The sequence below is a fragment of the Equus quagga genome, chromosome 1, assembly GCF_021613505.1.
Source record: "Equus quagga isolate Etosha38 chromosome 1, UCLA_HA_Equagga_1.0, whole genome shotgun sequence".
In the NCBI taxonomy this organism is placed as follows: domain Eukaryota; kingdom Metazoa; phylum Chordata; class Mammalia; order Perissodactyla; family Equidae; genus Equus; species Equus quagga.
The window spans coordinates 134,080,289-134,101,545 of NC_060267.1; the positions used below are offsets into that span (position 1 = coordinate 134,080,289).

The window sequence follows — 21,257 nt, forward strand, 5'->3', positions numbered from 1 at the left end:
GGGCGCACAGGAGGAGGGCAGCGGAGTGGCCTACGGGGCCGAGGGCTGCGCGGGCGGCGCGCAGCGGGCATGGCGGGTGCAGGGCTGCGGGCGGCCGCTCGGCGCTGGCTGCCGTGCGGAGGCCAGGGCGGGCCGCGAGCTGCCTCGTCCTCGCCCTCCTGTCCTGGCTGCGGCCCCCCAGGCCCCGGTGCCCACTGCCCGGGCGCTCCGCGCTCCGCGCCCGCCCCAGCGCCCACCGGCGGCGCCGAGCTCAGCGCGCACCTGTGGGCTCGTTACCAGGACATGCGGAGGCTGGTGCACGGTGGGTGAGCCGGAGTGGGATGAGCCCCGGGGCGAGTATCCCGCGCGGTGGCAGAGGCGCGCCCGCCGACGGACAGACGGACGGAGCGCCAGGGCACCGCCCCCCAGGCCGTCCCGGGCGCCGCTCTTCGGGGGAAGCGCCCCGGGGCGGCTCGCCGAGGCTCCGGGGCCCGAAGCCTGGGCGGCTTTTCGCGAGAGGCTCCAGCGGGTCGTCCCGGGGCCTCTGGTGGGCGGGCGGGAGGTTTGCTCGCGGCTCCGTCTGCAGGAGCTCGGGGTTCCTGAAGCAGCCGCCGGAACTGGGGCCTCTGCCGTCTTTGCTCGTTTTTCCGCCGCGGCGGAAGCGGCCCCAACCGCTTGTTCTCTCAGGAGCCCTCAGTTGGGGCGGGAGTACCGGGGGCAAAGCCCGCCGGCGGCGCTGGCCGGAACGGGTTCCTAGGGACTGCCCGACCTCAGTGGACGTCGACTAGACTTTTCCGACACCTCTAGATTACGCCCTCGAGCTCCAGAGCGCTCTCAGCCCAGGAGAGGAAGGTGTTGGTTGGAGAAGCGAGACAAAGTCGCCCCAGTTCCTTGGAATCCAGAAGGGCCGCTACATCCTTGGCCAGGGCACTTAACCTCCTCTGTCCTCCTCTCCCGTAAAATGGGCTGATGAGGCCTGAGGCCTCCTCTCAGACAGGGCAAGCTGGAGTGTCCTGGTGAAGCCGGAGAGCTGAGGGTGCTCCATGTGTGTCCGCGGTCTCGTGGGGCCCTGCCTCTGCAGCAGACAGATGCCCTTTGGGTCTTGGCCCTATCGCTGAGCAGCTGAGCAGTGCTCAGCCAGCCTCACCCTCTCGGACCCTCTGTCTTATGGCATAAAACACAATCCTGGGACCCCTCACACACAGGGTGGTGTGTGATGACTCAGAAAGGACCACGCCCAAGAAGGGGCAGGGGAGCTTCCGCAGGAGCCCCCTGGTGTGACACCATCTTTCATTGTCTGATAGGACAGAGTCGCCCTGTCTGGAAGATTCCAACTGGCTGAATGGGGGCTTCCACTCCAGCTGTGTGGGGACCTGAGAGTGATGGGTGGATGGGACTATCTCTTGAGAAGCTAAAGGCAGAAGAGTTAAGACCCCTGAGGAATGGTGGTTTGGGAGCCCTTGGGCCTCTGTCAGGAGCCCACCCTCAGTGGAAGGGGTAGGCCTGGGATGCTGTTCAAGGAGATGTCTTTGCTCTGGGCCTGGAGACCACCCTCTGTAGAGCAGCCTGAGAAGCCCGCCTGGAGGTGTGGGACATAGGGAGGTCTCTTGGGCTTTGTCACTCAGGTCTCACCCAGATTTTCAGATCTTCACAGAGACACCCCCCCCCCCCCCAGCTCCTCTTGATGTGAAAGGGGCAAGGTCATTTCCAAGATGCCATGGTGAGCACTAGGATAAACCAGCCTTGTACACCTGGGTCCTCACTCTCCCCTTCTGGTTGGGTTTTCTGGGGGAGATTCTGGGAGCCAAGGTGTGCATTGGGCTGATGCCTGTGGGCAGAACTTTGCCCCGAGGCCAGCCCCTCCCCGCCCCTGCTTCACTACGGTGACACTGGAAGGCTAGACCAAGGGGCTGAGTGATTAAGGCAGGCCTTAATCTCAACCTCATTGCCTACTGCAGGATAGTTTGGAACAAGTGACTTCACCTCCCTGAGCCCCAGTTCCTTTCTCTAGATAATGGAGGAATAAGTGTAGCTACCTCACAGGATTGAAGTGAGGATTGAACAACTTGAGGCTTTAAGGCACCCAGCAAGTGCACCTAGCAGCAGCTGGGGGGATGGCCCCACAATGAGTCTCATGGCTGCCATGGGAGGAGTTGCCCCTGGATCCTGGAACCTCAGGCAGGCGTGGGAACTGGGGACCAAGGAGGAGAAAGAAGGGTGGGGGCTGGACAGTGAGACCAGTGAACTCGGGAGGCCAGTGCAGGTGGGGGCACATCCTGCTCACCTGGCCCTGTGTACCACCAAGCCCTGTGGAAGGGAGTGGAACCTTGTGGCCCCCCAGAGCTATGGTTTTCTCAGTGCAGAAATCAGGTTAGGAGGCCAAGCCCTGTGGGCTGCTTCCTCATCCTGCTTTGTTCCTGGGAGAATTGTCCATTCCTGGGAACATCCTCAAGGGCAGAGGAAAAAGCTTGGACTTGGCCGTAACTCTGTGCCAGTGAAGGGGCTGCACTGCCAAGCAGGCCCTTCCCCTCCTTGGGAGGCTACTGGACATCGTATCAAGAATCACAGTTGGTGCCCAGGAACTCAGGACCATGGGGAGGGCAAGGCCCAGGGTCCTAGTGACACCAGATGAGGGGCATCTCAAAAGCAGCTCCCTAGAGAGCCAAAGTCGGCTGTGTCTCACATGCATCGCAGTGAGGAGTATTCTGTTCGCACCCACGAGTCTGTGAAGCAGCTGCTCTGTGCCATGCCTAGGTTGGCCTGGGGCTCACAGAAACCAGCCACACCTGTTCCCACACCCACACCCTGCACTTGGCTCCAAAGGAAAGGGGGTAGGGGAGGAGCCCGTGTTCCAAAGGGGCCTCCGAGGCTAATACTAGGAGCGTGGGATCTCATCAGCAAGTGTCTGCCTCTGAGCACAGGCAGCTACCGGCCGTGCTGCATGGTCAAGGGCTTCTGCTTCGAGGTCAGAACTGGTTGTGGCTGAGACAGGAATTTGTGGAGGCTGGGACTGTTTGGGCCTTAGCCGCAGGCTAGAGGTCTCAGGAACAGGGCCAGCTGGAGCCCCTGCAGGGCAGTGCCCTGTGCACCTAGTTCTGCCTGCTCCCCTCTCTCCCTGCAACCCCTGCGCCTTGAGTGAGGCAGGGAAATCCAGACCGGGGAGGTGGGCTCCAGAGGTGCATTGCCCATTTAATCCTACGTTTGCCATGAGTGCAGAGCAGGAATGCTGCACAGAGCATGTTGTATACGACCCTCTTAGTAATTCTATAGGTTGGTACAGTTTTTCTTCTGCCTTTAGAGATAAGGAAACAGGCCCAAAAGGTGAGGTGACCTCCCTGAGGTCACAGTCATAAGAGGGAGGGTTGTCAGGTCTCTTGACCTCAAAGCCCGTGTCCTTTCCCCATCCACCTCTCCCACTCTACAGATGAGGAAACCAAGGCAGGTGAGCCTGGGACCCCTCAGCCTCATCCGCCTCCCTGGGACCCCAGAGCCCACTCTGCACAGTGTCCCACTGGGCCTCTCAGGAGCAGCCAGGGGCTTGAGGTGGCTTCTTCTAGGGAGCAGTCTAGGTAACGACCCAGAACATGACATCGCAGGTCCCGCCACTCATCCTGCCTGTTGTCCAGCCTGTCGTAATTAGCAATGTTCCCTGGCTAGAGGCAGCAAATGTCATTATACAGGCTGGCAGGCAGCTGAAATCCGATTAGAGGGGCTTTGCTCCACAGGCTGTGACAGGTGCTCAGAGCTGGGGGCCTGAGCAGCAGAGGGACTACCCAGTACCACACCCCTCTCACTGCCGATAATGTTCATTCTAAGTCCCAACCCCCAGCTTCAGGCAAGGTAGAAAGGGTCGGGGCATAGCCATGTCTCCGATGGGGCTTATGAGAGCCTGGAGGAGGCCTGGGCTCTCTGCACCTGGTGGGCTGCCAGTGATGGTATAACCCAGGACCCACAGGTAGAAGCTCCAGCTCTGATCTTGGCCCATTGTCTGCTCTGCCTTACCCCAACCATGTGACCCTGGGCAAGTGACTTCTCTCTGAGCCTCAGTTTGACCATCTGCAGCACTGAGCTAAGAGTACCCATCCTGGGGTTTTTCGTGAGGCTCCCAGAGCTAGGCACCTTGAAAGTGCTCAGTAACCATTTGCTGTTGCCGTGAGGACGTCATTGTCCTCATCATACTTGGATCTCCTCCCCCTAGATCTCCTTCCCCCTGAGGTCTGCAGCCTCCTGAACCCAGCAGCCATCTACGCCAACAACGAGATCAGCCTGCGTGATGTCGAGGTCTATGGCTTCGACTATGACTACACACTGGCCCAGTATGCAGACGCACTGCACCCAGAGATCTTCAGTGCCGCCCGTGACATCCTGATTGAGCACTACAAGGTGAGGCTAGCCAGGCAGGGGGCCCAGGCCCTGGAGGCCTGCAGTGCCCAGCTTGGCCTGACCCCAGGCTGAGTTATGTGGCTCCCCTGGGCAGGTGGCTAAGTTGATCCCCTGAGGTCGCCACCCAGCCAGCAAGTCTGGCAGTGCCACTGGCTCAGGCCTGGCCTGCTTTCCCTCGACAGTACCCAGAGGGGATTCGGAAGTATGACTACAACCCCAGCTTTGCCATCCGTGGCCTCCACTACGACATTCAGAAGGTAAGTGGCTAGCCCACTGACTCTCCCTGGCCCCTCTGACTGGCTGTATATCGGGGCTACTTCCTTAGCCCCTCGTCTCCTATGGTGGTGGGGGGGGTCTCCTCATCTGTCTAACCCCTTGGCCTCCAAGCTGTAGCTGCTTCTTGGTATGCACATGATCCCCTTGGTTCCATCCAACTGGGGCTTCAGCATTGGGGCTGGAAGAGGCTGGCTCAGGGCCAATGGCAGACTCCTTCCTCACCACCCATCCCACTCCCCTGGTGCCCCCAGAGCCTTCTGATGAAGATTGACGCTTTCCATTATGTGCAGCTGGGGACGGCCTACAGGTCGGTACTGACTCTGCCCTGCCCCCGCCAGCTACTCCAGATCATACCCTCCTGCCTCCCCCCACCATTCCCCACCCTATGCTGGGGCCTGGGCTCAGGACCACTCCGGACTGATGACATTTGTGCACCACCCAGGGGCCTGCAGCCTGTGCCGGACGAGGAGGTGATTGACCTGTACGGGGGCACCCAGCACATCCCACTGTACCAGATGAGCGGCTTCTATGGCAAGGTACTTACTCCATCTGCCACTCCCAGGGCAGCCAGCTCAGTGATCTCACTGTGGGTGCTGCCTCCCTGGCAGGTGGTGTCCACCTCCCAGTGAGCCAGTCTTGACCCACAGGCTGCACCCCTCCACCAGTGATCCAAGGCAGACTTGGAGCCCCTGGTCTCCAGGACTGGGGGTGGGGTGGGGCTGGAGGGGTTGCTGAGGCAGTGGCCTCCTCCCCAGGGTCCCTCCATCAAGCAGTTCATGGACATCTTCTCACTGCCGGAGATGGCACTGCTGTCCTGCGTGGTGGACTACTTCCTGGGCCACAGCCTGGAGTTTGACCAAGCGCACCTCTACAAGGATGTGACGGTGAGGACACTGGGCCTGCCTTTCCAGTGGCAGGGAAGGTGAAGTCCAACCACAGCAGGGCAGGCCCTCCTGGGCCCCATTGCACCCTCACCATCCCTCCACTGCCCCTAGGATGCCATTCGAGATGTGCACGTAAAAGGCCTCATGTACCAGTGGATCGAGCAGGACATGGGTAAGGTTGGACCGGAGCTGCTGCAGCCTGCCAGCACAGGGGGCAGTGCTGGCCCTCACAGACCCATCTCCCCCTGTTAGAGAAGTATATCCTGAGAGGGGATGAGACATTCGCCGTCCTGAGCCGCCTGGTGGCCCATGGGAAACAGCTGTTCCTCATCACCAACAGTCCTTTCAGCTTTGTGTGAGTCCCACCCTGCTGTGGGAAGAGGGAGCAGGACAGGGCTGGGCAGGAGGTAGGCAGGCTGGGAGCCTCCCTCAGACCACCTGCCGCCTGTCCCACCTCTGCCCCACCTCTGCCCAGGGACAAGGGGATGCGGCACATGGTGGGTCCCGACTGGCGCCAACTCTTTGACGTGGTCATCGTCCAGGCAGACAAGCCCAGCTTCTTTACCGACCGGCGCAAGTATGGGCTTGGCAGGGGTGATGGGGCCAGGGAGTGGGGACTGGCCTTTGCTCACTGCCCGGTGTGCTTGGGGTGGGCACAGTCCCCTTGCTGCCTTGTGGCCCACATGAGCAGGTGGGCCTTTGCGGAGTGGGGAGGTGCCTGGCATGTGGCCCTGCCAGACTGGAAATCAAGCCCTTTACCCCGACCCTAGGCCTTTCAGAAAACTTGATGAGAAGGGCTCTCTCCAGTGGGACCGTATCACCAGCCTGGAAAAGGGCAAGATCTATCGGCAGGTGAGGGCCATCTGCCATCTAGGTGGGAGTAGCACCTGATTGGGGCCACAGGGCCTAACCAATTCCCAGGCTGTAGAGGGGGCTGTGGCATGGTCTCCTGGGCCCTGACCAGCCACCACACATCTGCTGTGGGTCTGTCCCCTCACACCATGGCCCTACGTCCAGGGGCCACCGAGAAATGGCTCTCAGGGCACACGCCTGAGCATTTTCGAGGGCTTGGCCTCTGGGTCAGGCTGCCTGTATTTGAATTCCAGCTCCACTACTCAGTATCAGAGGGAGCCTGGCCGAGTCACTTGGCCTCTCTACACCTTGCTTTCTTCATCTGTAGAAGAGGTATAATACTCAAGTTGTGATGTAGAACCCTTAGATTGGCTGGGCATTTGCTGCGTGCCCGATAAATGGCACTGTTATTACTTGGGCTGAGCACTCTGCTGCAGCCAGACAAGCCTGGCTGGGACAAGCGCTGGACTGGTGGGGGTGACTCAGAGGCCTCTGGGGAGACCCCCTTTCCTGGCTGGCTAGAAAGATGAGAAGGGAGCTGGTGCTGGGCCAGGGGTGGGGGCGTTGAGCAGGAGGAGATTAAGGCATTTGGCTCTGGATGAAATGCGGAAATCCTGGCTGAGCTGAGCTTTTGGGAGTGGGGGTTCCAGAGGCTGGGGGAGGGAGAAAGCCAGCAGTTGGACCAGGAGTACAGCCACAGGGACAGGAAGCAGCCTTGGGGTGCCCAATGCTGAGGCCTGGCCTGCAGGCAGTCCTCCCAGCCTGCTGGCCCCCATCTCTCCACGGCCCCCTCAAGCATAGGCTCTTCCCCTGGCTCTGAGGGCAGCGCTCTCCTTTGTCTTGGCACTTTGGCTGAGCCTGAGCGGGGTGGGGAACATGTGACTTTTTCTTCCTTGGCAGCTTTTAGACTTTTCTTTATGCCTGATGTTCTGAAATTTCATTGTGTGTGTGTGTGTTGGATCCTACTTCATTCTCATCTTTCTCTGCTCGCTCTCCCTTCCTCTCTGTCTCCTGTTGCTGGAACCTCAGGTCCATCCTGCCTAACTCAGCACCTGCACCTCAAGATTCTTCCTCTTGGTTCAGGCACATCCTCAGCCCTCTGCCCACTCATACCTCCCTCTTCAGAGGGCTCTCCTGCTCCTCAGCCTCTTCACTTGAGCTTATTTCAACAATTAAGTCTTTCACAACTACCTGTTGCCCCAGGGCTTTCATATTCCTGGGCCTCTTACAAGCACAGACTGCCTCTAGTAACTCCTTTTTGCAGGGTGTAAATTCTTCTCATTTCTGGGGTGTGGGCTTCTGCCCCAGCAGCTGCTGCACTTCCTGCCCCCCATTTCTACTCCCCTGTGAGCTTCCTCTGTTGTCTTTGAGCCTGGCTGAGAGTTTTATTCTTTTCTCCAGCTTTGGAGCAGGAGGGGCAGACAGCCTCCCAGTGAGGTCTGCCAGTGGTCTGCTGGATCCCTCTGGGCTCAGGCTGGGAGGCCGGGAAGGACGTCAGGGCCACGGTTGCTGCTGCAATCTGCTTCCCACAAAGAGAAGACTCAGGGCCACAAGGAGGGGAGGCCCTGGAGGCACAGGGCACCATGCCAGGCCTACAGGAGACCTTCCTGCAGCAGGCAGACCCCCTTCCTGAGTGTGGGGGGGAGGTGGCGAGCGCCAGAGCTCAGAGGGGACAGCAAGGCCACAGGAAAGGGCAGCCCGGCATCCGGCTGGAGGGGCTTGTGGCCTTTGGGGATTTGGGAGGACTGGTGGAGAACAAGGAGTAGTTCTGGCAGCCCCGTGGGAGCCACCTCGGCACACTGGGCTCAGCAGTGTCCCCCACTTCTCCCCAGGGAAACCTGTTTGACTTCTTGCGCCTGACGGAATGGCGTGGCCCCCGCGTGCTCTACTTCGGAGACCACCTGTACAGTGACCTGGCGGTGAGGGGGGAAAGCCTGGGCCACAGGAGGGAGGGAGCCCTCCTAGCTGGCTCTGAACCCTGTTCTCCACTCCGCCCACCAGGATCTCATGCTGCGGCACGGCTGGCGCACAGGTGCCATCATCCCTGAGCTGGAGCGTGAGATCCGCATCATCAACACAGAGCAGTACATGCACTCGCTAACGTGGCAGCAGGCTCTCACGGGGCTGCTGGAGCGCATGCAGGTGCGGAGGTGGCGGGGACCTCCCGGGGAGGAGCCAGGCTGCCACCTGGGCACACATACCCAGCGCACACCTTGTCCCCCCAGACCTACCAGGACGCCGAGTCGAGGCAGGTGCTGGCTGCCTGGATGAAGGAGCGGCAGGAGCTGAGGTGAGCGGGGTGGGGCCGGGGCAGGAGTCCCGGCCAGCCCCCTCCTGTCCCCCGCCTCGAGTGCCCCTTGTCTCCCTCCCCAGGTGCATTACCAAAGCCCTGTTCAACGCTCAGTTTGGGAGCATCTTCCGCACATTCCACAACCCCACCTACTTCTCACGGCGCCTCGTGCGCTTCTCCGACCTCTACATGGCCTCCCTCAGCTGCCTGCTCAACTACCGCGTGGACTTCACCTTCTACCCGCGGCGCACGCCCCTGCAGCACGAGGCGCCTCTCTGGATGGACCAGCTTTGCACCGGCTGCATGAAGACACCCTTCCTCGGCGACATGGCCCACATCCGCTGAGGGCACCTTTATTGTCCGAATAGGCTCCGGCCCCTTTGCCCCGCCCACTTGGGGCCTCTGTCCAGACAAGCAATAAAAGTGGACTCCCTCCTCCTTGTGCCTCTGCTTCAGCCCAATCCGTGTCACTTGACTGCGAGGATCCTCTGAGTGTCAGGGAAGTCCTCCTCCAGGAGCGAGTCCTGGGGAGAGGACCGTTTGTGGCTGGGCCAAGACCAGGCCCTGGGCCCACTTCCCCATCCCCCTGCCTCCCACACTCACGTCAAAGGGCTCACAAAAGGCATCGTGGCTACCAAAAACCGGGTTGGGGACAGAGACCAGGGTTGGGCTGGCCCCTTCCTGCCATGGGGAGAAGTCATCATCAGCATCATCTTCCGCCTGAGAAGAGAGGTAAGTTGTAAGGGGCCTCGAGCAAGATCGGTGGACCTAGACCCCCACCAACCCCCAGCCCAACCCTACCTGGAAGGCAGAGAAGCCAAAGCCTGTGGCCTTCCCTCGGGCACGGAGGTAAAGGGCTCCCGCCACCAGGCCCAGCAGTGCTCCAGTGGCTACCACAGCCCCTGCACCTACTGCCACAGATGGGGCCTCAGGTGCCACAACTGCGTGCTGAAACAAGGAGAGCATCAAGGACCTGGCCAGAGCCATCCTTGCAGCTCTGCCTGACCACCTCCCCCCAACCCACCACCAACTCACTGGCTGGGGGGGTGCCAGGAGGGGGCTGGCCAGAGCATGGATGATGCCATTAAAGGCCATGATGTCCCACACGATGACACGGCTAACCACAACTGCCCCTGGGGCCTGTAGGAAGACCAGAGTCAGGCTCAGTAGGTGAGTGAGGGCTGTGGCCAGCAGGTGAGGGGCAGCGGCCAGACTCACCACAGGGACCCAAGTACTGTTGTCAGGACCCACGTCACTGATGACAAGGCTGAGGCCTGAGTGGGCGGGGAGCATGGTACCCTGGCTGGCATTGGTGCTCAGGAAGGTGGTATTGGAGGCATGGAGCTCCAGGTCTGGGCCACTCAGTGTCTATAGGCAAAGCAAGGCCTGTTGGCTTGGGCCAGCCAGAGGGAGCAGAGTTGGCTCTGGTCTGCCCATGCCCCCTGCTAGTTACCATGTTGTCCACAAAGCCTTCATTGACAGGGACGAAGAGTGTCTTATAGGTGAGCTCATCATCCAAGAAGTCCAGGAAGTCAAGACCCCGCGGGGTGGCATTGGCATAGCCCAGCAGCATCTGGGAGGGTAGGGAGACAGCACTGTGGGCAGGCTCCCTTCCCAGGGATCCCAGCTACCCCTCACCCCCAGCCCTGAGGTTATACCCCAGCACACCCCGTAGAAGGTGGAGAAGTTGGCAGTGGTGGCCAGGACATCAAGCAGCTTCCCATTGCACACGCTGGTCCCATCACCCACAAAGCCATCACGGCATTGGCAGGCCACGTCTGTGGGAAAGGTAGGTCAGTGGGTTGGTGGATCGGTGGGAAGGGGCAGAGCCAAGGGGTGGGGTGTGGTGGGGTGGTTGCACCTTGCTCTCGATAGCAGTAGGCATCCCAGCGCTCTGACAGGTTCCCCCGGGTGCCCAGGCTGACCACGCCCACCTGACCATCACCACAGTCTGCCGCAGGGAAGACGACGGGGTGGGCAGCTGAGCCATTGGCCAGCCAGCCCACGAGGCACAGGTGGAAGCCCAGCTGTAGGGGCAGAAGGGGATGTTAAGACTCCAGGCCCAATCAAGGGACATCCATAGGCTTGGCCCAGACTCTTGGGCCCTACTCACCTGCTGGGCAGCAGAGAGCTGAGGCAGAGAAGCAAGGACAGCTCCCTGGGCCCCACATGCCGCCTCAGCCTCTGAGAAGTTCAGACCATAAGGGCCGCTGGTGGCCTGGAGGTGGAAGACACCAGCCCGTTTCTCTGCAGAAGGAGGGATGCAGGGTCAGCCAGCAGTCCCTGAGGTAAAGCAGGGGCACTGGGAACAGGCAGGGAAGCACACCCTGGAAGTGCAGGTCAGTGCACACAGCGTCCACGTGACAGGGTGGTGGCTGGCCCAGGCAGCGGTCCACAGGCGGCTCAGGCTCCTCCAGACACTGCAGCCCATCACCCACATAGCCAGCATGGCACACACAGCGCCGTGTGTTCTGCGGGGAGAGAGCAGGTGGGTGCCCTTCAGGGACTGGGGGAGATGCTCTGTGGCGCCTCCCCAGCTAGCTGCTTGGCTCCCTGCCTGCTCACCGGGCCGGTGTTCAGGCAGTCTGCGTGTTCACTGCAGCCCCCGCGGTGGCCATCTGCACAGGGGTCACGGGCCCGGCAGCTCCAGCCATCACCCTCATAGTCGGGCAGGCAAGTGCAGGTGACAACTGTGCCAACCTGGCTGCAGTTGGCATGCTCACTGCAGCCGCCATGCCCATCCTGGCAGAGATCTGCCACTGGGAAAGGGAGGAAGGGGTTGGACCAAGTGACAAGAGGGGAGGAGGGCCTCCCACCTCACTTCCCCACCCACCTGCTCACCTGTGCACGTGTGGCCGTCCCCTTCATAGCCCAGGCCGCACTCACAGCTATTGCCCACACGGCACACGGCCTCGGGTGCACAGGGTGGGGCACACACGGGCTGCAGCTCTGTCCCCCAGGGCCCACAACACATATCTAGGTTAGTAGCCGCCCTCCTGGACGCCCCTCCGGCCTCCCTCCCACCCACCCTCACTGCCTCCACTTGGTGTGTGCAAGTGTACACAAGCATGCAGGGTGGGCACAGGCACATGGGCCACTCACCCAGCTGTACTTCACAGCGTGACCCAGTCCAGCCTTCATCACAGAAGCAGGAGCCAGAGCCCCCGAGGCCCTCGTCACAGCGGCCATGGGAGGTGCAGCGGCAGGCTGAGGAGAGGAACAGGCAGGAGGACGGAGTTGGCACAGGGGCTAAGGGAATCAGGGAGCAGGGCAGGGTGGGGCAGGACAGCCCACCTTGGCAGTGGGGCCCAAAGGCTCCTGGGGCGCAGAGTTCACATGCTGTGCCAGCAAACCCCGAACGGCACCTGCACTGCCCGCTGCCACTCATGCCGTCCATGCACACGCCATGGTCACTACAGGGGCTGCTGGCGCCACCAGGGCAAGCTAGAGGATGGAGTGGGAGAAGTGAGGTGGGGCCAGGGGACCACACACACACGTGCATCCCCAGCCTAGCCCCACTGTCCATCCTCCACCCAGTGGCAGCTGAGGCTCTTCCAGAAGCAGCAATCCACCCAAGTCCCTGTGCTGCTGAGAAGCCTCAGCCACCGTGCCCTGGAGAACACCCAGACCCCCAGCACCATCTACATACTCACTCTGCCTCTTAGAGAATTCCCTCCTGGTAAAATGCACTCACTCACCCCAGACCTGCCCCAGCCTCTGACCACCCCAACACCCTGTCTCAGGAACAATGGCCAGAGCTCTGCCCTTGGCTATCTTGGGGGCCAGAGGAGCCAGTCCTCAGCATCTGCAACCTCAGGACGCTCACCTCGGCACTCACTGCCGTAGTGGCCAGGGCAGCAGCTGGGCTTCCAGGTGGTGGTGACACAGTTGCGATGGCAGCCCCTTCCCAGGCCTTGGGGCGGGCCCCAGAGGCTGGGCTGGGGCCAAATGCCACGCAGTGCCAAGGAGTATAGAGGAGGGGACATCCAGAACTTGGAGTAGTAGCGCCAGCAGGCTTCAGGGCTGCCCTGGGCCAAGAGGGGTCAGGCTGCAGAAAACCTGACTTGGTGGGCCCCGGGCCCTGGCCAAACCCCCACCCAGCTCCCAGCCCCTTACCTGCTCCTGTGAGCCCTGAGGACAGGGCGGTTCCAGCCCGCAGATGCTGCAAATCTTCTGGAAGGAATGGAGGCCAGCACAGCAAGGTCAGGTAGATGGACAGGACAGGCGGGCCTGGGCCCCTGCCCATCCACTTCTGGCCTACAGCCCCCTCACCAGATGCAGTGGCCGAGTCTCAAAGTGGTCACAGCGGGCACCAAGGCCAGGTGGCTCCAGCAGCTGGTCAATGCCATAGGCCAGGCCACCCTCAAAGGGCAGGTGCCGCTGCACGATGCGGGCATCATCCTCACCTACCATGAGCTCACCCTGCAGGCAGAGGTTGTGGGGGACATGGGAGTCACAGGTGCACTGCAGCCCCCCTCTGCTGGGGCCCCTGCCTCCCTCATTCAAGCCTCCCCAGACTCACCGGCCGGGCACGGCTGCAGGAGAAGGAGATGGGGGTCCCGTGCATAGTGCGGAGTGGGCCCAAGTTGGGCAGGTCAGATGCCAAGGCCTGAGCAGATGGAGGCACGATTGGAGCTGGGCAGGCAGACTGGGTGGCAGGCAGTGGGGACCAAGGTCTTGGGGTGCACCCACCTCGACGTTTCGGATCACATGGCCCCGAAGAATGGCTGCCAGCTTGTCCCGGTGGTCTTCATGGTACAGCCAGGCCTGTTGATCACGTGGCAGAGCCCGCAGGGCAGAGTCTGTGGGCCACAGCATTGTGAGGGGCCTATGGGACCCATCTTGAAGCAGGGGCAGGAGGCCAGCCACCTGGCAGGACAGAGCAGAGTGTGGCAGTCAGAGACCAGGAAGGGGCTCCAGGAACCCAGGCAGCCTTCCCAGCAGCCACACTCCTCTGTAGCCATCCCAGGCAGATAGACATGGACATAAATGCAGGGATAAATTTGCACACACCTTGACCGCTGTCAGGTTTGTGGGCACACTTCAGCACACCTCAGTGCTCACATTGAGAGGCTCATGCACGCAGATGTGGCCTATGCACACAGACGAGCTCACTCACACAAGGGATAGGTTTGTACACGACTGGGTGAGCACAGACAGGGGAGCAGACACACAGTCGCACACACAGGCACAGTCACCAGCATACACACGCTAACACGTGCACATATGCCATTGTGATAGGCCCATACAGGGGAGCAGTACCGTCACAAGGCTGCTGAAGATCTTGTAACCGAAGCTCTCGGCGGCGGCGGTGACGTTTCTCTGGGGAAAGGCGCTTATGAGCAGTGAGTCAGGTGAGGAGGAAGGATCCCAGCCGCCTGCCTTCCAGGCCCCAGGCCCGTGTCCATGTCATACCCGCGGGATTGGGGCAGCGTCAGGCTCCCAGTGTAACGCGTCGGGCGGCAGTAGGACACGGTCGATGAAGTGCAGGATACCGTTCACCGCCTGCTGGTCGCTGCTCACCACGCGCGCGTAGTCGTTGATGTATATGCTGCCCTGGGGGCGGGGCAGGGGCACATGGGGGCGGGGCCTGGGGCTGAATGAAGCCGATTGGTGGGGTGCTCGGGAGCTGTGGGTGGGCCAGAGGCGGGGATGGAGCCTGGGTTGGGCGAGTCTTGGGGCGGAAGGTGGCTGGGGTCTCACCTCCCTCCCGAGAGACAGCAGCCGCGCTGGACACGGACCGGCGGGTGGGAGCCGTCATCGGCACAGGGCCAGGCTCAGAAGTCCTGAGCCCGGGGACATGCCCGTGGTAGTGGGCAGTCTGCGCCCAACTCATAGCTCTCTCATCAATGAGAGCCCTCCCTGGCCCAGGGGAGGTGAGAGGGTCTTAACGCGTGGGGGCGAGCACAGGCGTGCAGGAGCGGGGTTTGAAAGTAGCTGAGTCCTGGGTCTGCGGAGAGCCGTGCTGGGACCAGGCCGAGCCGGGGGCGAGGCCTGAGCTCACCTCCCTCTCGCTGAAGCGCAGTGGGTGTCCCGAGAGCGTGGTGACATAGCCCTCCTCTAGTAGCTCCTGGCTCCGCAGCTGCCGGCACCCGACCACGTGGTAGCGGAACACGAGCTGGCGCTGGGCGCGAATCCGGGCTAGCTCATCCTGGAGTGGGAGTCGTGAGGGTAGAGGGGGGCCCTGACTGCCGCCTCTCTCCACACAGTGCCCACCCCCTGGAATGTCCGTTCCTCCCCAGCGTTGCTCTGGGGGCTGCGTTACCTGTGACAGGTTGGTCATTAGATCTGCGTGCGGCACGAAGATTGTGAAAGGCCCGTTGCCCTTGAGCTCCTTGTATTCCTGGGAGGATGGGGGAGCAGCTTGAATGGAAGAGGGGCAACCTGGGACCAACTCCCAACTTGGGGCTTCCACGGACCCTCCAGGAATGACTGGGACTCAGAGAGACCAGACCAGCCAATCCCTGACCAAATGAGAACACGTAGGCCCAGAGACAGGAGGGACCTGCAGATCAGAGAGGCGAAGGCTGCACCGAGGAAGTGGAGGCCAGCTGGTCACTCACCAGGAGATGGAGGCTGAAGAATGAGGCATGCCTGTCCCGAAGGAGCTCCTGGGGGGAGCAAGGATCCATTCAGATTTTGAGTGGCCCCCATTGAGGCCCTGGTGCCTGTCCCAGCACCTGTGGCCCAAGGTCTGGCCAAGGCAGAGATGAGGAAAGGAAAGCCAAGGAGGTCTCAGCTGGGGTCAGGATTAGTTTCATGGATCACAGCTGAGTCAGGCCCAGGTAGAGTCAGAGGTCAGGCTCAGGGTCATGGTCAGGGCTAGGATCAGGATCAAATATGGGATCTTAACCAATATCATAGGTCAGGCCCATTGGGGCGTAGCCAAGGTTGGGTCAGGGGTCGGATGGGCATCATTACCAGGCCGACTCGGGCACGGCAGCTGAAGCCATCACCCACAGTGTGGGCTGCATCACAGGTGCATGTCCTCTGGCCATCCCCTATGCTTTTGCACACGGCGTAGGGGCTGCAGCCTCCATTATTCTGAGGCAGGGACAGGAGAGAGAGGCATCAGAGGCTCCTAGGACTCCTCTGCCCCAACCAGCCCTGGGGAAGGGGCTGTGAAGTTCTCTGTCCAACCCCCAAAGCCCTGCTTCCTACTGGTCAGTCAGAACTGAGATTGTGGGGAGGGTGGCTCCCTCTTCAGAGGCCCTTAGGACCCTGCTGGGGGTGAGGAGGGCTGGTTCCTGCCTCAGTCCCCTCCTCCTCTGAAATGGGGTAGGGCTGGGGGCCTGACCTGGGAGCAGGGGTCCAGGAGCTCACAGGTCCGGATGCCATCCCCACTGTAACCCTCGCGGCAGCTGCAGGAGACCTGTCCCAAATCCTGATCAGTGGGGCTGCTGGCACCCATGAGCGGGCCAGTGCCCTGAAGAGAAGTACCCCCTCCCCGGGCCTTGTCTGAGGGGGCACCACCCTATGGTGGGGTGGCACAGCCCCAGGGTCAACCCTGTTGTGCTGACCTGCTGGGGGCCTGTGGGGATACATTCAGCATGCAGGTGGCAGCCTCCATGGTGGACGAGACAGCTGTTAACTTCTGAGAGAAGAGACGCCAGGATGAGAAGTGGCCCTAGGTGGCTCCTGCATTCATCTGTCCATTCAAGTGCTCATCCCCCACCCTCTCAGCACCTCAGTCCCCATGTCCCTGCCTAGTCTGACTCAGGTCACTGAAGCCAGACCCCTAGCCCCACATACACTCAGGCTGGGGATCCCAGCCTCACCTTGGCACAGCTCCCCATCACCAGTGTAGCCATCCTGACAGGTGCATGTCCGCTGCCCAGGTGCCACCTTGGTGCAGTTGGCGTGAGGAGAGCAGCCCCCATGATCATGGGCACAAGGGTCCACCTCTAGGGGTAGATGATCCCAGAGAGTTGTGAGGAGCAGGCACAGGGACAGAGTGGGACAGGGGAGGAGGGCACATGAGAAAGTAAAAGGTCAGAGGGAGGAGTGAGACCTGAGATGGGACAGGGATAGAGACTGGACCTAGGGGGAGTGGAGAGAATTCTTCAGGGAAGGCCACCCCAAAATTTCAGGGGGGCCCGGGGCATCGGTATGGCTGGACCTGAGCAGTAGATGCCATTGCCCGAGTATCCCGCGGCACAGATGCAGGCTGGGGCTGTAGCTGAGTCCTGTACGCAGCTGGGATGGACAGCAACAGCTCAGCCTATGCTTGCCCAGGCCCCAGTCCCCACACCCACTTGCCCACCTGCCCCAGGCTGAGCTCACTCACTTGGCATTGGGGTCGCACTTCTTCGGGCACTGAAGGCCAGTGATTTCTGGAGGGCAGGAGGACGGTTCTGGTCATTTGGACCCAGGAACCACCTCCTCAGGAGTCACCCGCCTTTCCCCCTTGGGGCCACTCACTCTGGTCACAGCGAAGGCCCTGCCAGCCCACGCTACAGACACAGCTTCCGTCCCCGCGCAGCCCCTCCTGGCACAGCCCATGGGCACAGTCACACACTGGGAGTGGGACAAGGGAGGACAGGTGTTACCCAGTGCTTTCGTCCTGCTCCTGCTGGGGTGTCTGCTGCCAGGATGCCCACATTCCTACCTGCTCCCTAGTCCTCACCTCCAGTGCAGTTTGGCCCGTAGCGGCCCAGTTCACACATCTCACAGGCTGTCCCATGGAAACCCTCTTGGCAGCGGCACTCCCCACTGCCCAGGAGCCTGTCTTGGCACTGCCCGTGGCCTGAGCACACACCTCCCAGACCCCCCGGGCACGGCTCACACAGTGTGCCAAAGAAGCCGGGGCAGCAATCAGGCACCTGCAAGGAGGGGTGCAAGGAGAGGTCCGGCACAGGCCAGGACAGATGTCAGGGGGAAGGGAAGGTTGGGGCAGGCAGAGGTCATCTTGGAGCCACAAAGCCATAGCGCAAAGCAAGTTGGACCCAGGGAAATGGAGCCCACCTTCTATAATCCTCCCCATGGCAGGGGTGAGGAAACAGAGTCAAGCAGGGAAGGACTGTGCTGGATCCCATCGAGAGGGGCAGAGCTGGGCCCAGATGCTGCCCCTGGGGCTTGGTTGATTGTGTCAGCTCCAGGCTGAGCCCCTTTCTCCCTCTCCCCATCCCCACTCCCAGAGCTCATGGCCACAGGGACAAACACTGGCCTCTCTGACCTGGACCTCTCTCCCTTCCCCTTCCTCTGGGGCTTGCTTCACTGTCCTCACCCTAGCCCCAGCCTGCCTCTGCCCTTGAAATCTAATCCAAGCTCCTCCCCTGGGCCCCGCTCCCACCTCCTTCTCTCTGGTCAAAGACTTGGGAGGGTGCTTCAGGGCAAACCTGGATCTTCTTGGCGCATGTGTAGGAACAGCCTTGGGAGAAGGAGTAGCCAGATTGGTAGACACAGCTCTTCTTGGGGGTGTCCTGGAAACAAGGACAGGCAGGAGGGTTCAGCTAGTGGCTTGAGTAGGGGCAGGGCAGTGAGTGGAGGGGTAGAGAGCCGAACTACAGGTATCAGCGGGTGAGAGGGACAAACACAGGAGAACAGAAGCATCAGGGAGGGACCAAGACAGACAGAGCTGACGAGCAGAGGGTGGGCAGGATCAGGCCTGGCACAGGGTCACCGGCCTCAGCCACAAGTCCAAGTGAGGCCTCCTCTGGGCAGACCTGTGCCCAGGCCCCCTGGCCTCTCCCAGCCAGTGGAGCAGCCCACACTGTTCCAGTTCCCCAGGCCTGGGTGAGCAGAGCTGGGCCCCGGGGGCTTGGACAGCTTGGCAGCAGTGAGAGCAGGCAAAGCAGGGACCGAGTTGTGCTAAGCCCGGGCTCACCTCTAGCTTGAAGCCCTGAGTGCAGCGGAATTTCCGGGTGCAGTTTATACATTTCTCCTGGGGGTTGGGAAGGCAGAGCATCAGGGGGTCCTGTGGTGGGGCCCCCAAACCCACCTTCCTTCCTCTAGGGCAGGCTGACAGCTCTTCCAGCCCTGACCTAGTGCCCCTACCCCCCAGCCAGCACCTCCCAGCTCTGAACTGCCCGACTGTGATCCTCTGTCCCCAGCTTCTCACCCGCAGGGCCTCAGCGTGGGTGTGCAGGCAGCGGCTTGAGCCCACTGTCAGGACCCCTGACAAGCCGAACAGTGAGCCACCAGGGGCATCCAGCAAAGGGCCTTCCAGTGGCACATGGTTCACCTCAGGCTGGGGAGTGGGATAGGAGGCTGAACCCACCCCCCCGCCCCCATCACCACCCTCACCTCAGGAGCTACAAGGCCAGGGCTGGGGGTGTGTCCACAAATGGGGGGCTCTCCCAGGATGGGAGGTCCCTGGAGCAAACGTTGGAGGCTCCCAGGTAGGGGAACTCCAAAGAGAAAGGGTCTTCAAGAGCAGGGTTCCCTGGGGTAGGATCTCCTTGTCCCCCAAACCTGGCCGCTATGGTTGTAGAAGACGAGCCAGTGGGCGGGGCCCAAAAGGGAGTTGCGGTGTCCCCCCCTCTGCAGGGCTTCCACGGAGAGCGCCTCCCCCAGGACCACGTGGTGTCGTACTGTGTCTGCATCCTGAGGGAAAGGAAAAGTTCAGGGGGTTCCAGGGCCACCAATTGCCCTGGACAGTGCGTTCCTCCCCGTGTCCGTTTGCCGTGGGACGGCAAGCTCAGGCTCAAGCTCCAGGCCTCCACCCTCCTCCCTCAGCTGCCCCTGTCCCAGTGACCTCACCAGGTTGCTTCTGTTGCCCTGGACCTCCAGAGAGTGGTTTGTGGGCACAAAGATGGTGTAGGCGGTGGCAGCCTCAATCTGGGGCACCAGCCCATGGTGCTAGGGGCAGAGGGCCGGGGTTAGGGAAGGGCATCATCGCCCTGAGTCTGGACCCTAGGAGCCAGCCAGCCCCCTCTGCACCTGGGGGAGGGCACCCTTGACAAGCTGCTCCCCTCTCTCTTCTTGATCTTACCTGCAGCAGCTCCCGGAAGAGGCGGAAGGCAGGCACCGAGTCCAGTCGCTGCAGCAACCCCTGCCCAACCGGCATGGCCCCTTTTGGAGGCAGTAGGACCTGGCAAGCAGCATGGGGGGCTGGTCAGTATGCCACTGCCTCTCGGCCTGCCTGGGAATTTCCCTGCGCACAGCCCCTCCAGGCATACCTGACTGAGGACATGTAGGACACCGTTGGTAGCGAGGAGGTCAGCCACGTCCACACTGGCGTTCTGCACCCAGACCCTCTGTAAGGCAGCAGGCAGAGCTCAGACACAGGTGGACACAGGTGGACACTTACGAGTGGGTGCAGGACCAACAGAGAGGCTGCTGGGCACACAGTCGCCCATTGGTAGCCTCCAGCCTGGCCCAGACACCCTCAGACTCCAAACCCATCAGATGGGCACACAGACTCTTAGCAAAGCCCATGTGTGAGAGACAGGGGTGCACATGCAGACAAAGAGGAACAGACAACCCCTGGCAGGGCAGTCACTGCCCAGCAGCAGAAGTGTCCTGAGCACACCCTCTGAGCCTGGTCCTGGGCAGGGCGAGGGGGCCCTGATCTTGTCCCTTGGAGTCCCTGGTCTGGGAAGCCTGCAGCCACTCAAATTCTCTTCCATGCCCCACATGGTCCCCTCTGTTGCCCAGAGTTCACCACATACCCCACTGATGTTGTGAATCTCCCAGCGTGTGGTGGGGCTCAGGGTGGCCACATCCTGCCCGCCCAGCCGGGCCAGCTCCTCCTCGGAGAGGGAGCCCTGGAGAAAATGGGCCCTGAGGGGGCACAGTTTGGGGGACCATGGAACCAGGTTAGTGTAACCTACAGAGACCCCTAGGACTGGGCTCCACACCAAGGGGTGGACACATGCCAGGTTGGGTGCCTCTGGGGAGGGGCTGGGTCTCCCACAGAAGACCCCTCCCGGGGCCTGGCCCTGGCTGCCCACCTGACCAGTTGGGGCAGCATCCTTGGCTGCAGCCAGAAGGCCTGGTCCTCAGGGCTCAGCCTACGGATGGCAGACTCAGAGGGTACGAGGGCTGTGACTCGGCTGTCGGCAGGAAGAGTGATGCCGGCACTCTGTGCACGCAGTGTGGAGGGGGACAGGAGGAGTGAGGAAGGCAGCCACCATCTTGAGATCATCTGCTCCAAACCTCCCGGCCTGCCCCCCACCTCTAGCTCTTGGAGATGTTATGCAGTGCCCCTGCATCCAGGGAGGCCTCCTAGATGGGAGCCAGAACCCCAGCCTTCTGCCCTCTCCTACCTTGATCCACTGGTAGAAGACAGAGAAATGGGCATTTGCCTCCAGCTCCTAAGAGGAGGGAAAGAGCTGAGGTCACAGGCCCAGGGACAAACCCAAGTCCCCCTTCCCTCCAGGGCCCCAAGCACTGCCCATTCCCGCCTGAGGTGCGCGAGAAGATTCCTCCCCAGCCATAGGGAAACACTCACCTGGAAGATGTCTCCGTAGCAGCTGAGGCCGTCACCCCCATAGCCAGGGGGGCATGTGCAGACCCGTTGACCTCCCCCCACTGCCCGGCAGGTGGCCTGGGGTGGGGGTGGGGCAGAGAGACATGACCCTCCGTTCAGCACCCACATGGCCAGCTGGACAGCACCCATCCTCCATCTCTCTATTCACCCTTGTCGCCCA

At 61.6% G+C, this 21,257-nt stretch overlaps 2 protein-coding genes across 2 annotated transcripts in view; one reads left to right on the forward strand and one right to left on the reverse strand.

Moving 5' to 3' along the window:
• NT5DC2 (5'-nucleotidase domain containing 2) lies at positions 1 to 9,101 on the forward strand. The gene is made up of 14 exons (XM_046667830.1): positions 1 to 301; positions 4,178 to 4,362; positions 4,545 to 4,619; positions 4,890 to 4,945; positions 5,081 to 5,174; positions 5,394 to 5,522; positions 5,634 to 5,694; positions 5,775 to 5,877; positions 5,998 to 6,099; positions 6,293 to 6,374; positions 8,207 to 8,293; positions 8,376 to 8,516; positions 8,600 to 8,664; positions 8,748 to 9,101. Exons 1-14 carry the CDS (start codon positions 70 to 72, stop codon positions 9,007 to 9,009), a joined length of 1,674 nt encoding a protein of 557 aa, XP_046523786.1. The 5' UTR covers positions 1 to 69; the 3' UTR covers positions 9,010 to 9,101.
• STAB1 (stabilin 1) overlaps positions 8,984 to 21,257 on the reverse strand; it is a 27,324-nt gene continuing 15,050 nt past the window's right edge. The window contains exons 27-69 of the mRNA XM_046667821.1: positions 21,059 to 21,154; positions 20,874 to 20,921; positions 20,559 to 20,689; positions 20,277 to 20,388; positions 19,785 to 19,862; positions 19,598 to 19,696; positions 19,366 to 19,464; positions 19,078 to 19,209; positions 18,725 to 18,853; positions 18,491 to 18,547; positions 18,003 to 18,086; positions 17,291 to 17,486; positions 17,086 to 17,181; positions 16,952 to 16,997; positions 16,784 to 16,860; positions 16,443 to 16,568; positions 16,185 to 16,258; positions 15,962 to 16,036; positions 15,586 to 15,708; positions 15,228 to 15,275; positions 14,930 to 15,007; positions 14,669 to 14,815; positions 14,080 to 14,220; positions 13,927 to 13,986; positions 13,357 to 13,533; positions 13,187 to 13,273; positions 12,937 to 13,086; positions 12,781 to 12,837; positions 12,491 to 12,692; positions 11,959 to 12,108; positions 11,767 to 11,871; positions 11,506 to 11,613; positions 11,230 to 11,423; positions 10,991 to 11,135; positions 10,778 to 10,911; positions 10,526 to 10,691; positions 10,333 to 10,442; positions 10,118 to 10,237; positions 9,883 to 10,032; positions 9,700 to 9,804; positions 9,466 to 9,612; positions 9,268 to 9,384; positions 8,984 to 9,188 (exon numbers count right to left, since the gene is read on the reverse strand). Coding sequence (XP_046523777.1) covers positions 9,132 to 9,188; positions 9,268 to 9,384; positions 9,466 to 9,612; positions 9,700 to 9,804; positions 9,883 to 10,032; positions 10,118 to 10,237; positions 10,333 to 10,442; positions 10,526 to 10,691; positions 10,778 to 10,911; positions 10,991 to 11,135; positions 11,230 to 11,423; positions 11,506 to 11,613; positions 11,767 to 11,871; positions 11,959 to 12,108; positions 12,491 to 12,692; positions 12,781 to 12,837; positions 12,937 to 13,086; positions 13,187 to 13,273; positions 13,357 to 13,533; positions 13,927 to 13,986; positions 14,080 to 14,220; positions 14,669 to 14,815; positions 14,930 to 15,007; positions 15,228 to 15,275; positions 15,586 to 15,708; positions 15,962 to 16,036; positions 16,185 to 16,258; positions 16,443 to 16,568; positions 16,784 to 16,860; positions 16,952 to 16,997; positions 17,086 to 17,181; positions 17,291 to 17,486; positions 18,003 to 18,086; positions 18,491 to 18,547; positions 18,725 to 18,853; positions 19,078 to 19,209; positions 19,366 to 19,464; positions 19,598 to 19,696; positions 19,785 to 19,862; positions 20,277 to 20,388; positions 20,559 to 20,689; positions 20,874 to 20,921; positions 21,059 to 21,154 — 4,833 coding nt within the window. The 3' untranslated portion in view covers positions 8,984 to 9,131. The remainder of the gene's footprint in view (positions 9,189 to 9,267; positions 9,385 to 9,465; positions 9,613 to 9,699; positions 9,805 to 9,882; positions 10,033 to 10,117; positions 10,238 to 10,332; positions 10,443 to 10,525; positions 10,692 to 10,777; positions 10,912 to 10,990; positions 11,136 to 11,229; positions 11,424 to 11,505; positions 11,614 to 11,766; positions 11,872 to 11,958; positions 12,109 to 12,490; positions 12,693 to 12,780; positions 12,838 to 12,936; positions 13,087 to 13,186; positions 13,274 to 13,356; positions 13,534 to 13,926; positions 13,987 to 14,079; positions 14,221 to 14,668; positions 14,816 to 14,929; positions 15,008 to 15,227; positions 15,276 to 15,585; positions 15,709 to 15,961; positions 16,037 to 16,184; positions 16,259 to 16,442; positions 16,569 to 16,783; positions 16,861 to 16,951; positions 16,998 to 17,085; positions 17,182 to 17,290; positions 17,487 to 18,002; positions 18,087 to 18,490; positions 18,548 to 18,724; positions 18,854 to 19,077; positions 19,210 to 19,365; positions 19,465 to 19,597; positions 19,697 to 19,784; positions 19,863 to 20,276; positions 20,389 to 20,558; positions 20,690 to 20,873; positions 20,922 to 21,058; positions 21,155 to 21,257) is intronic.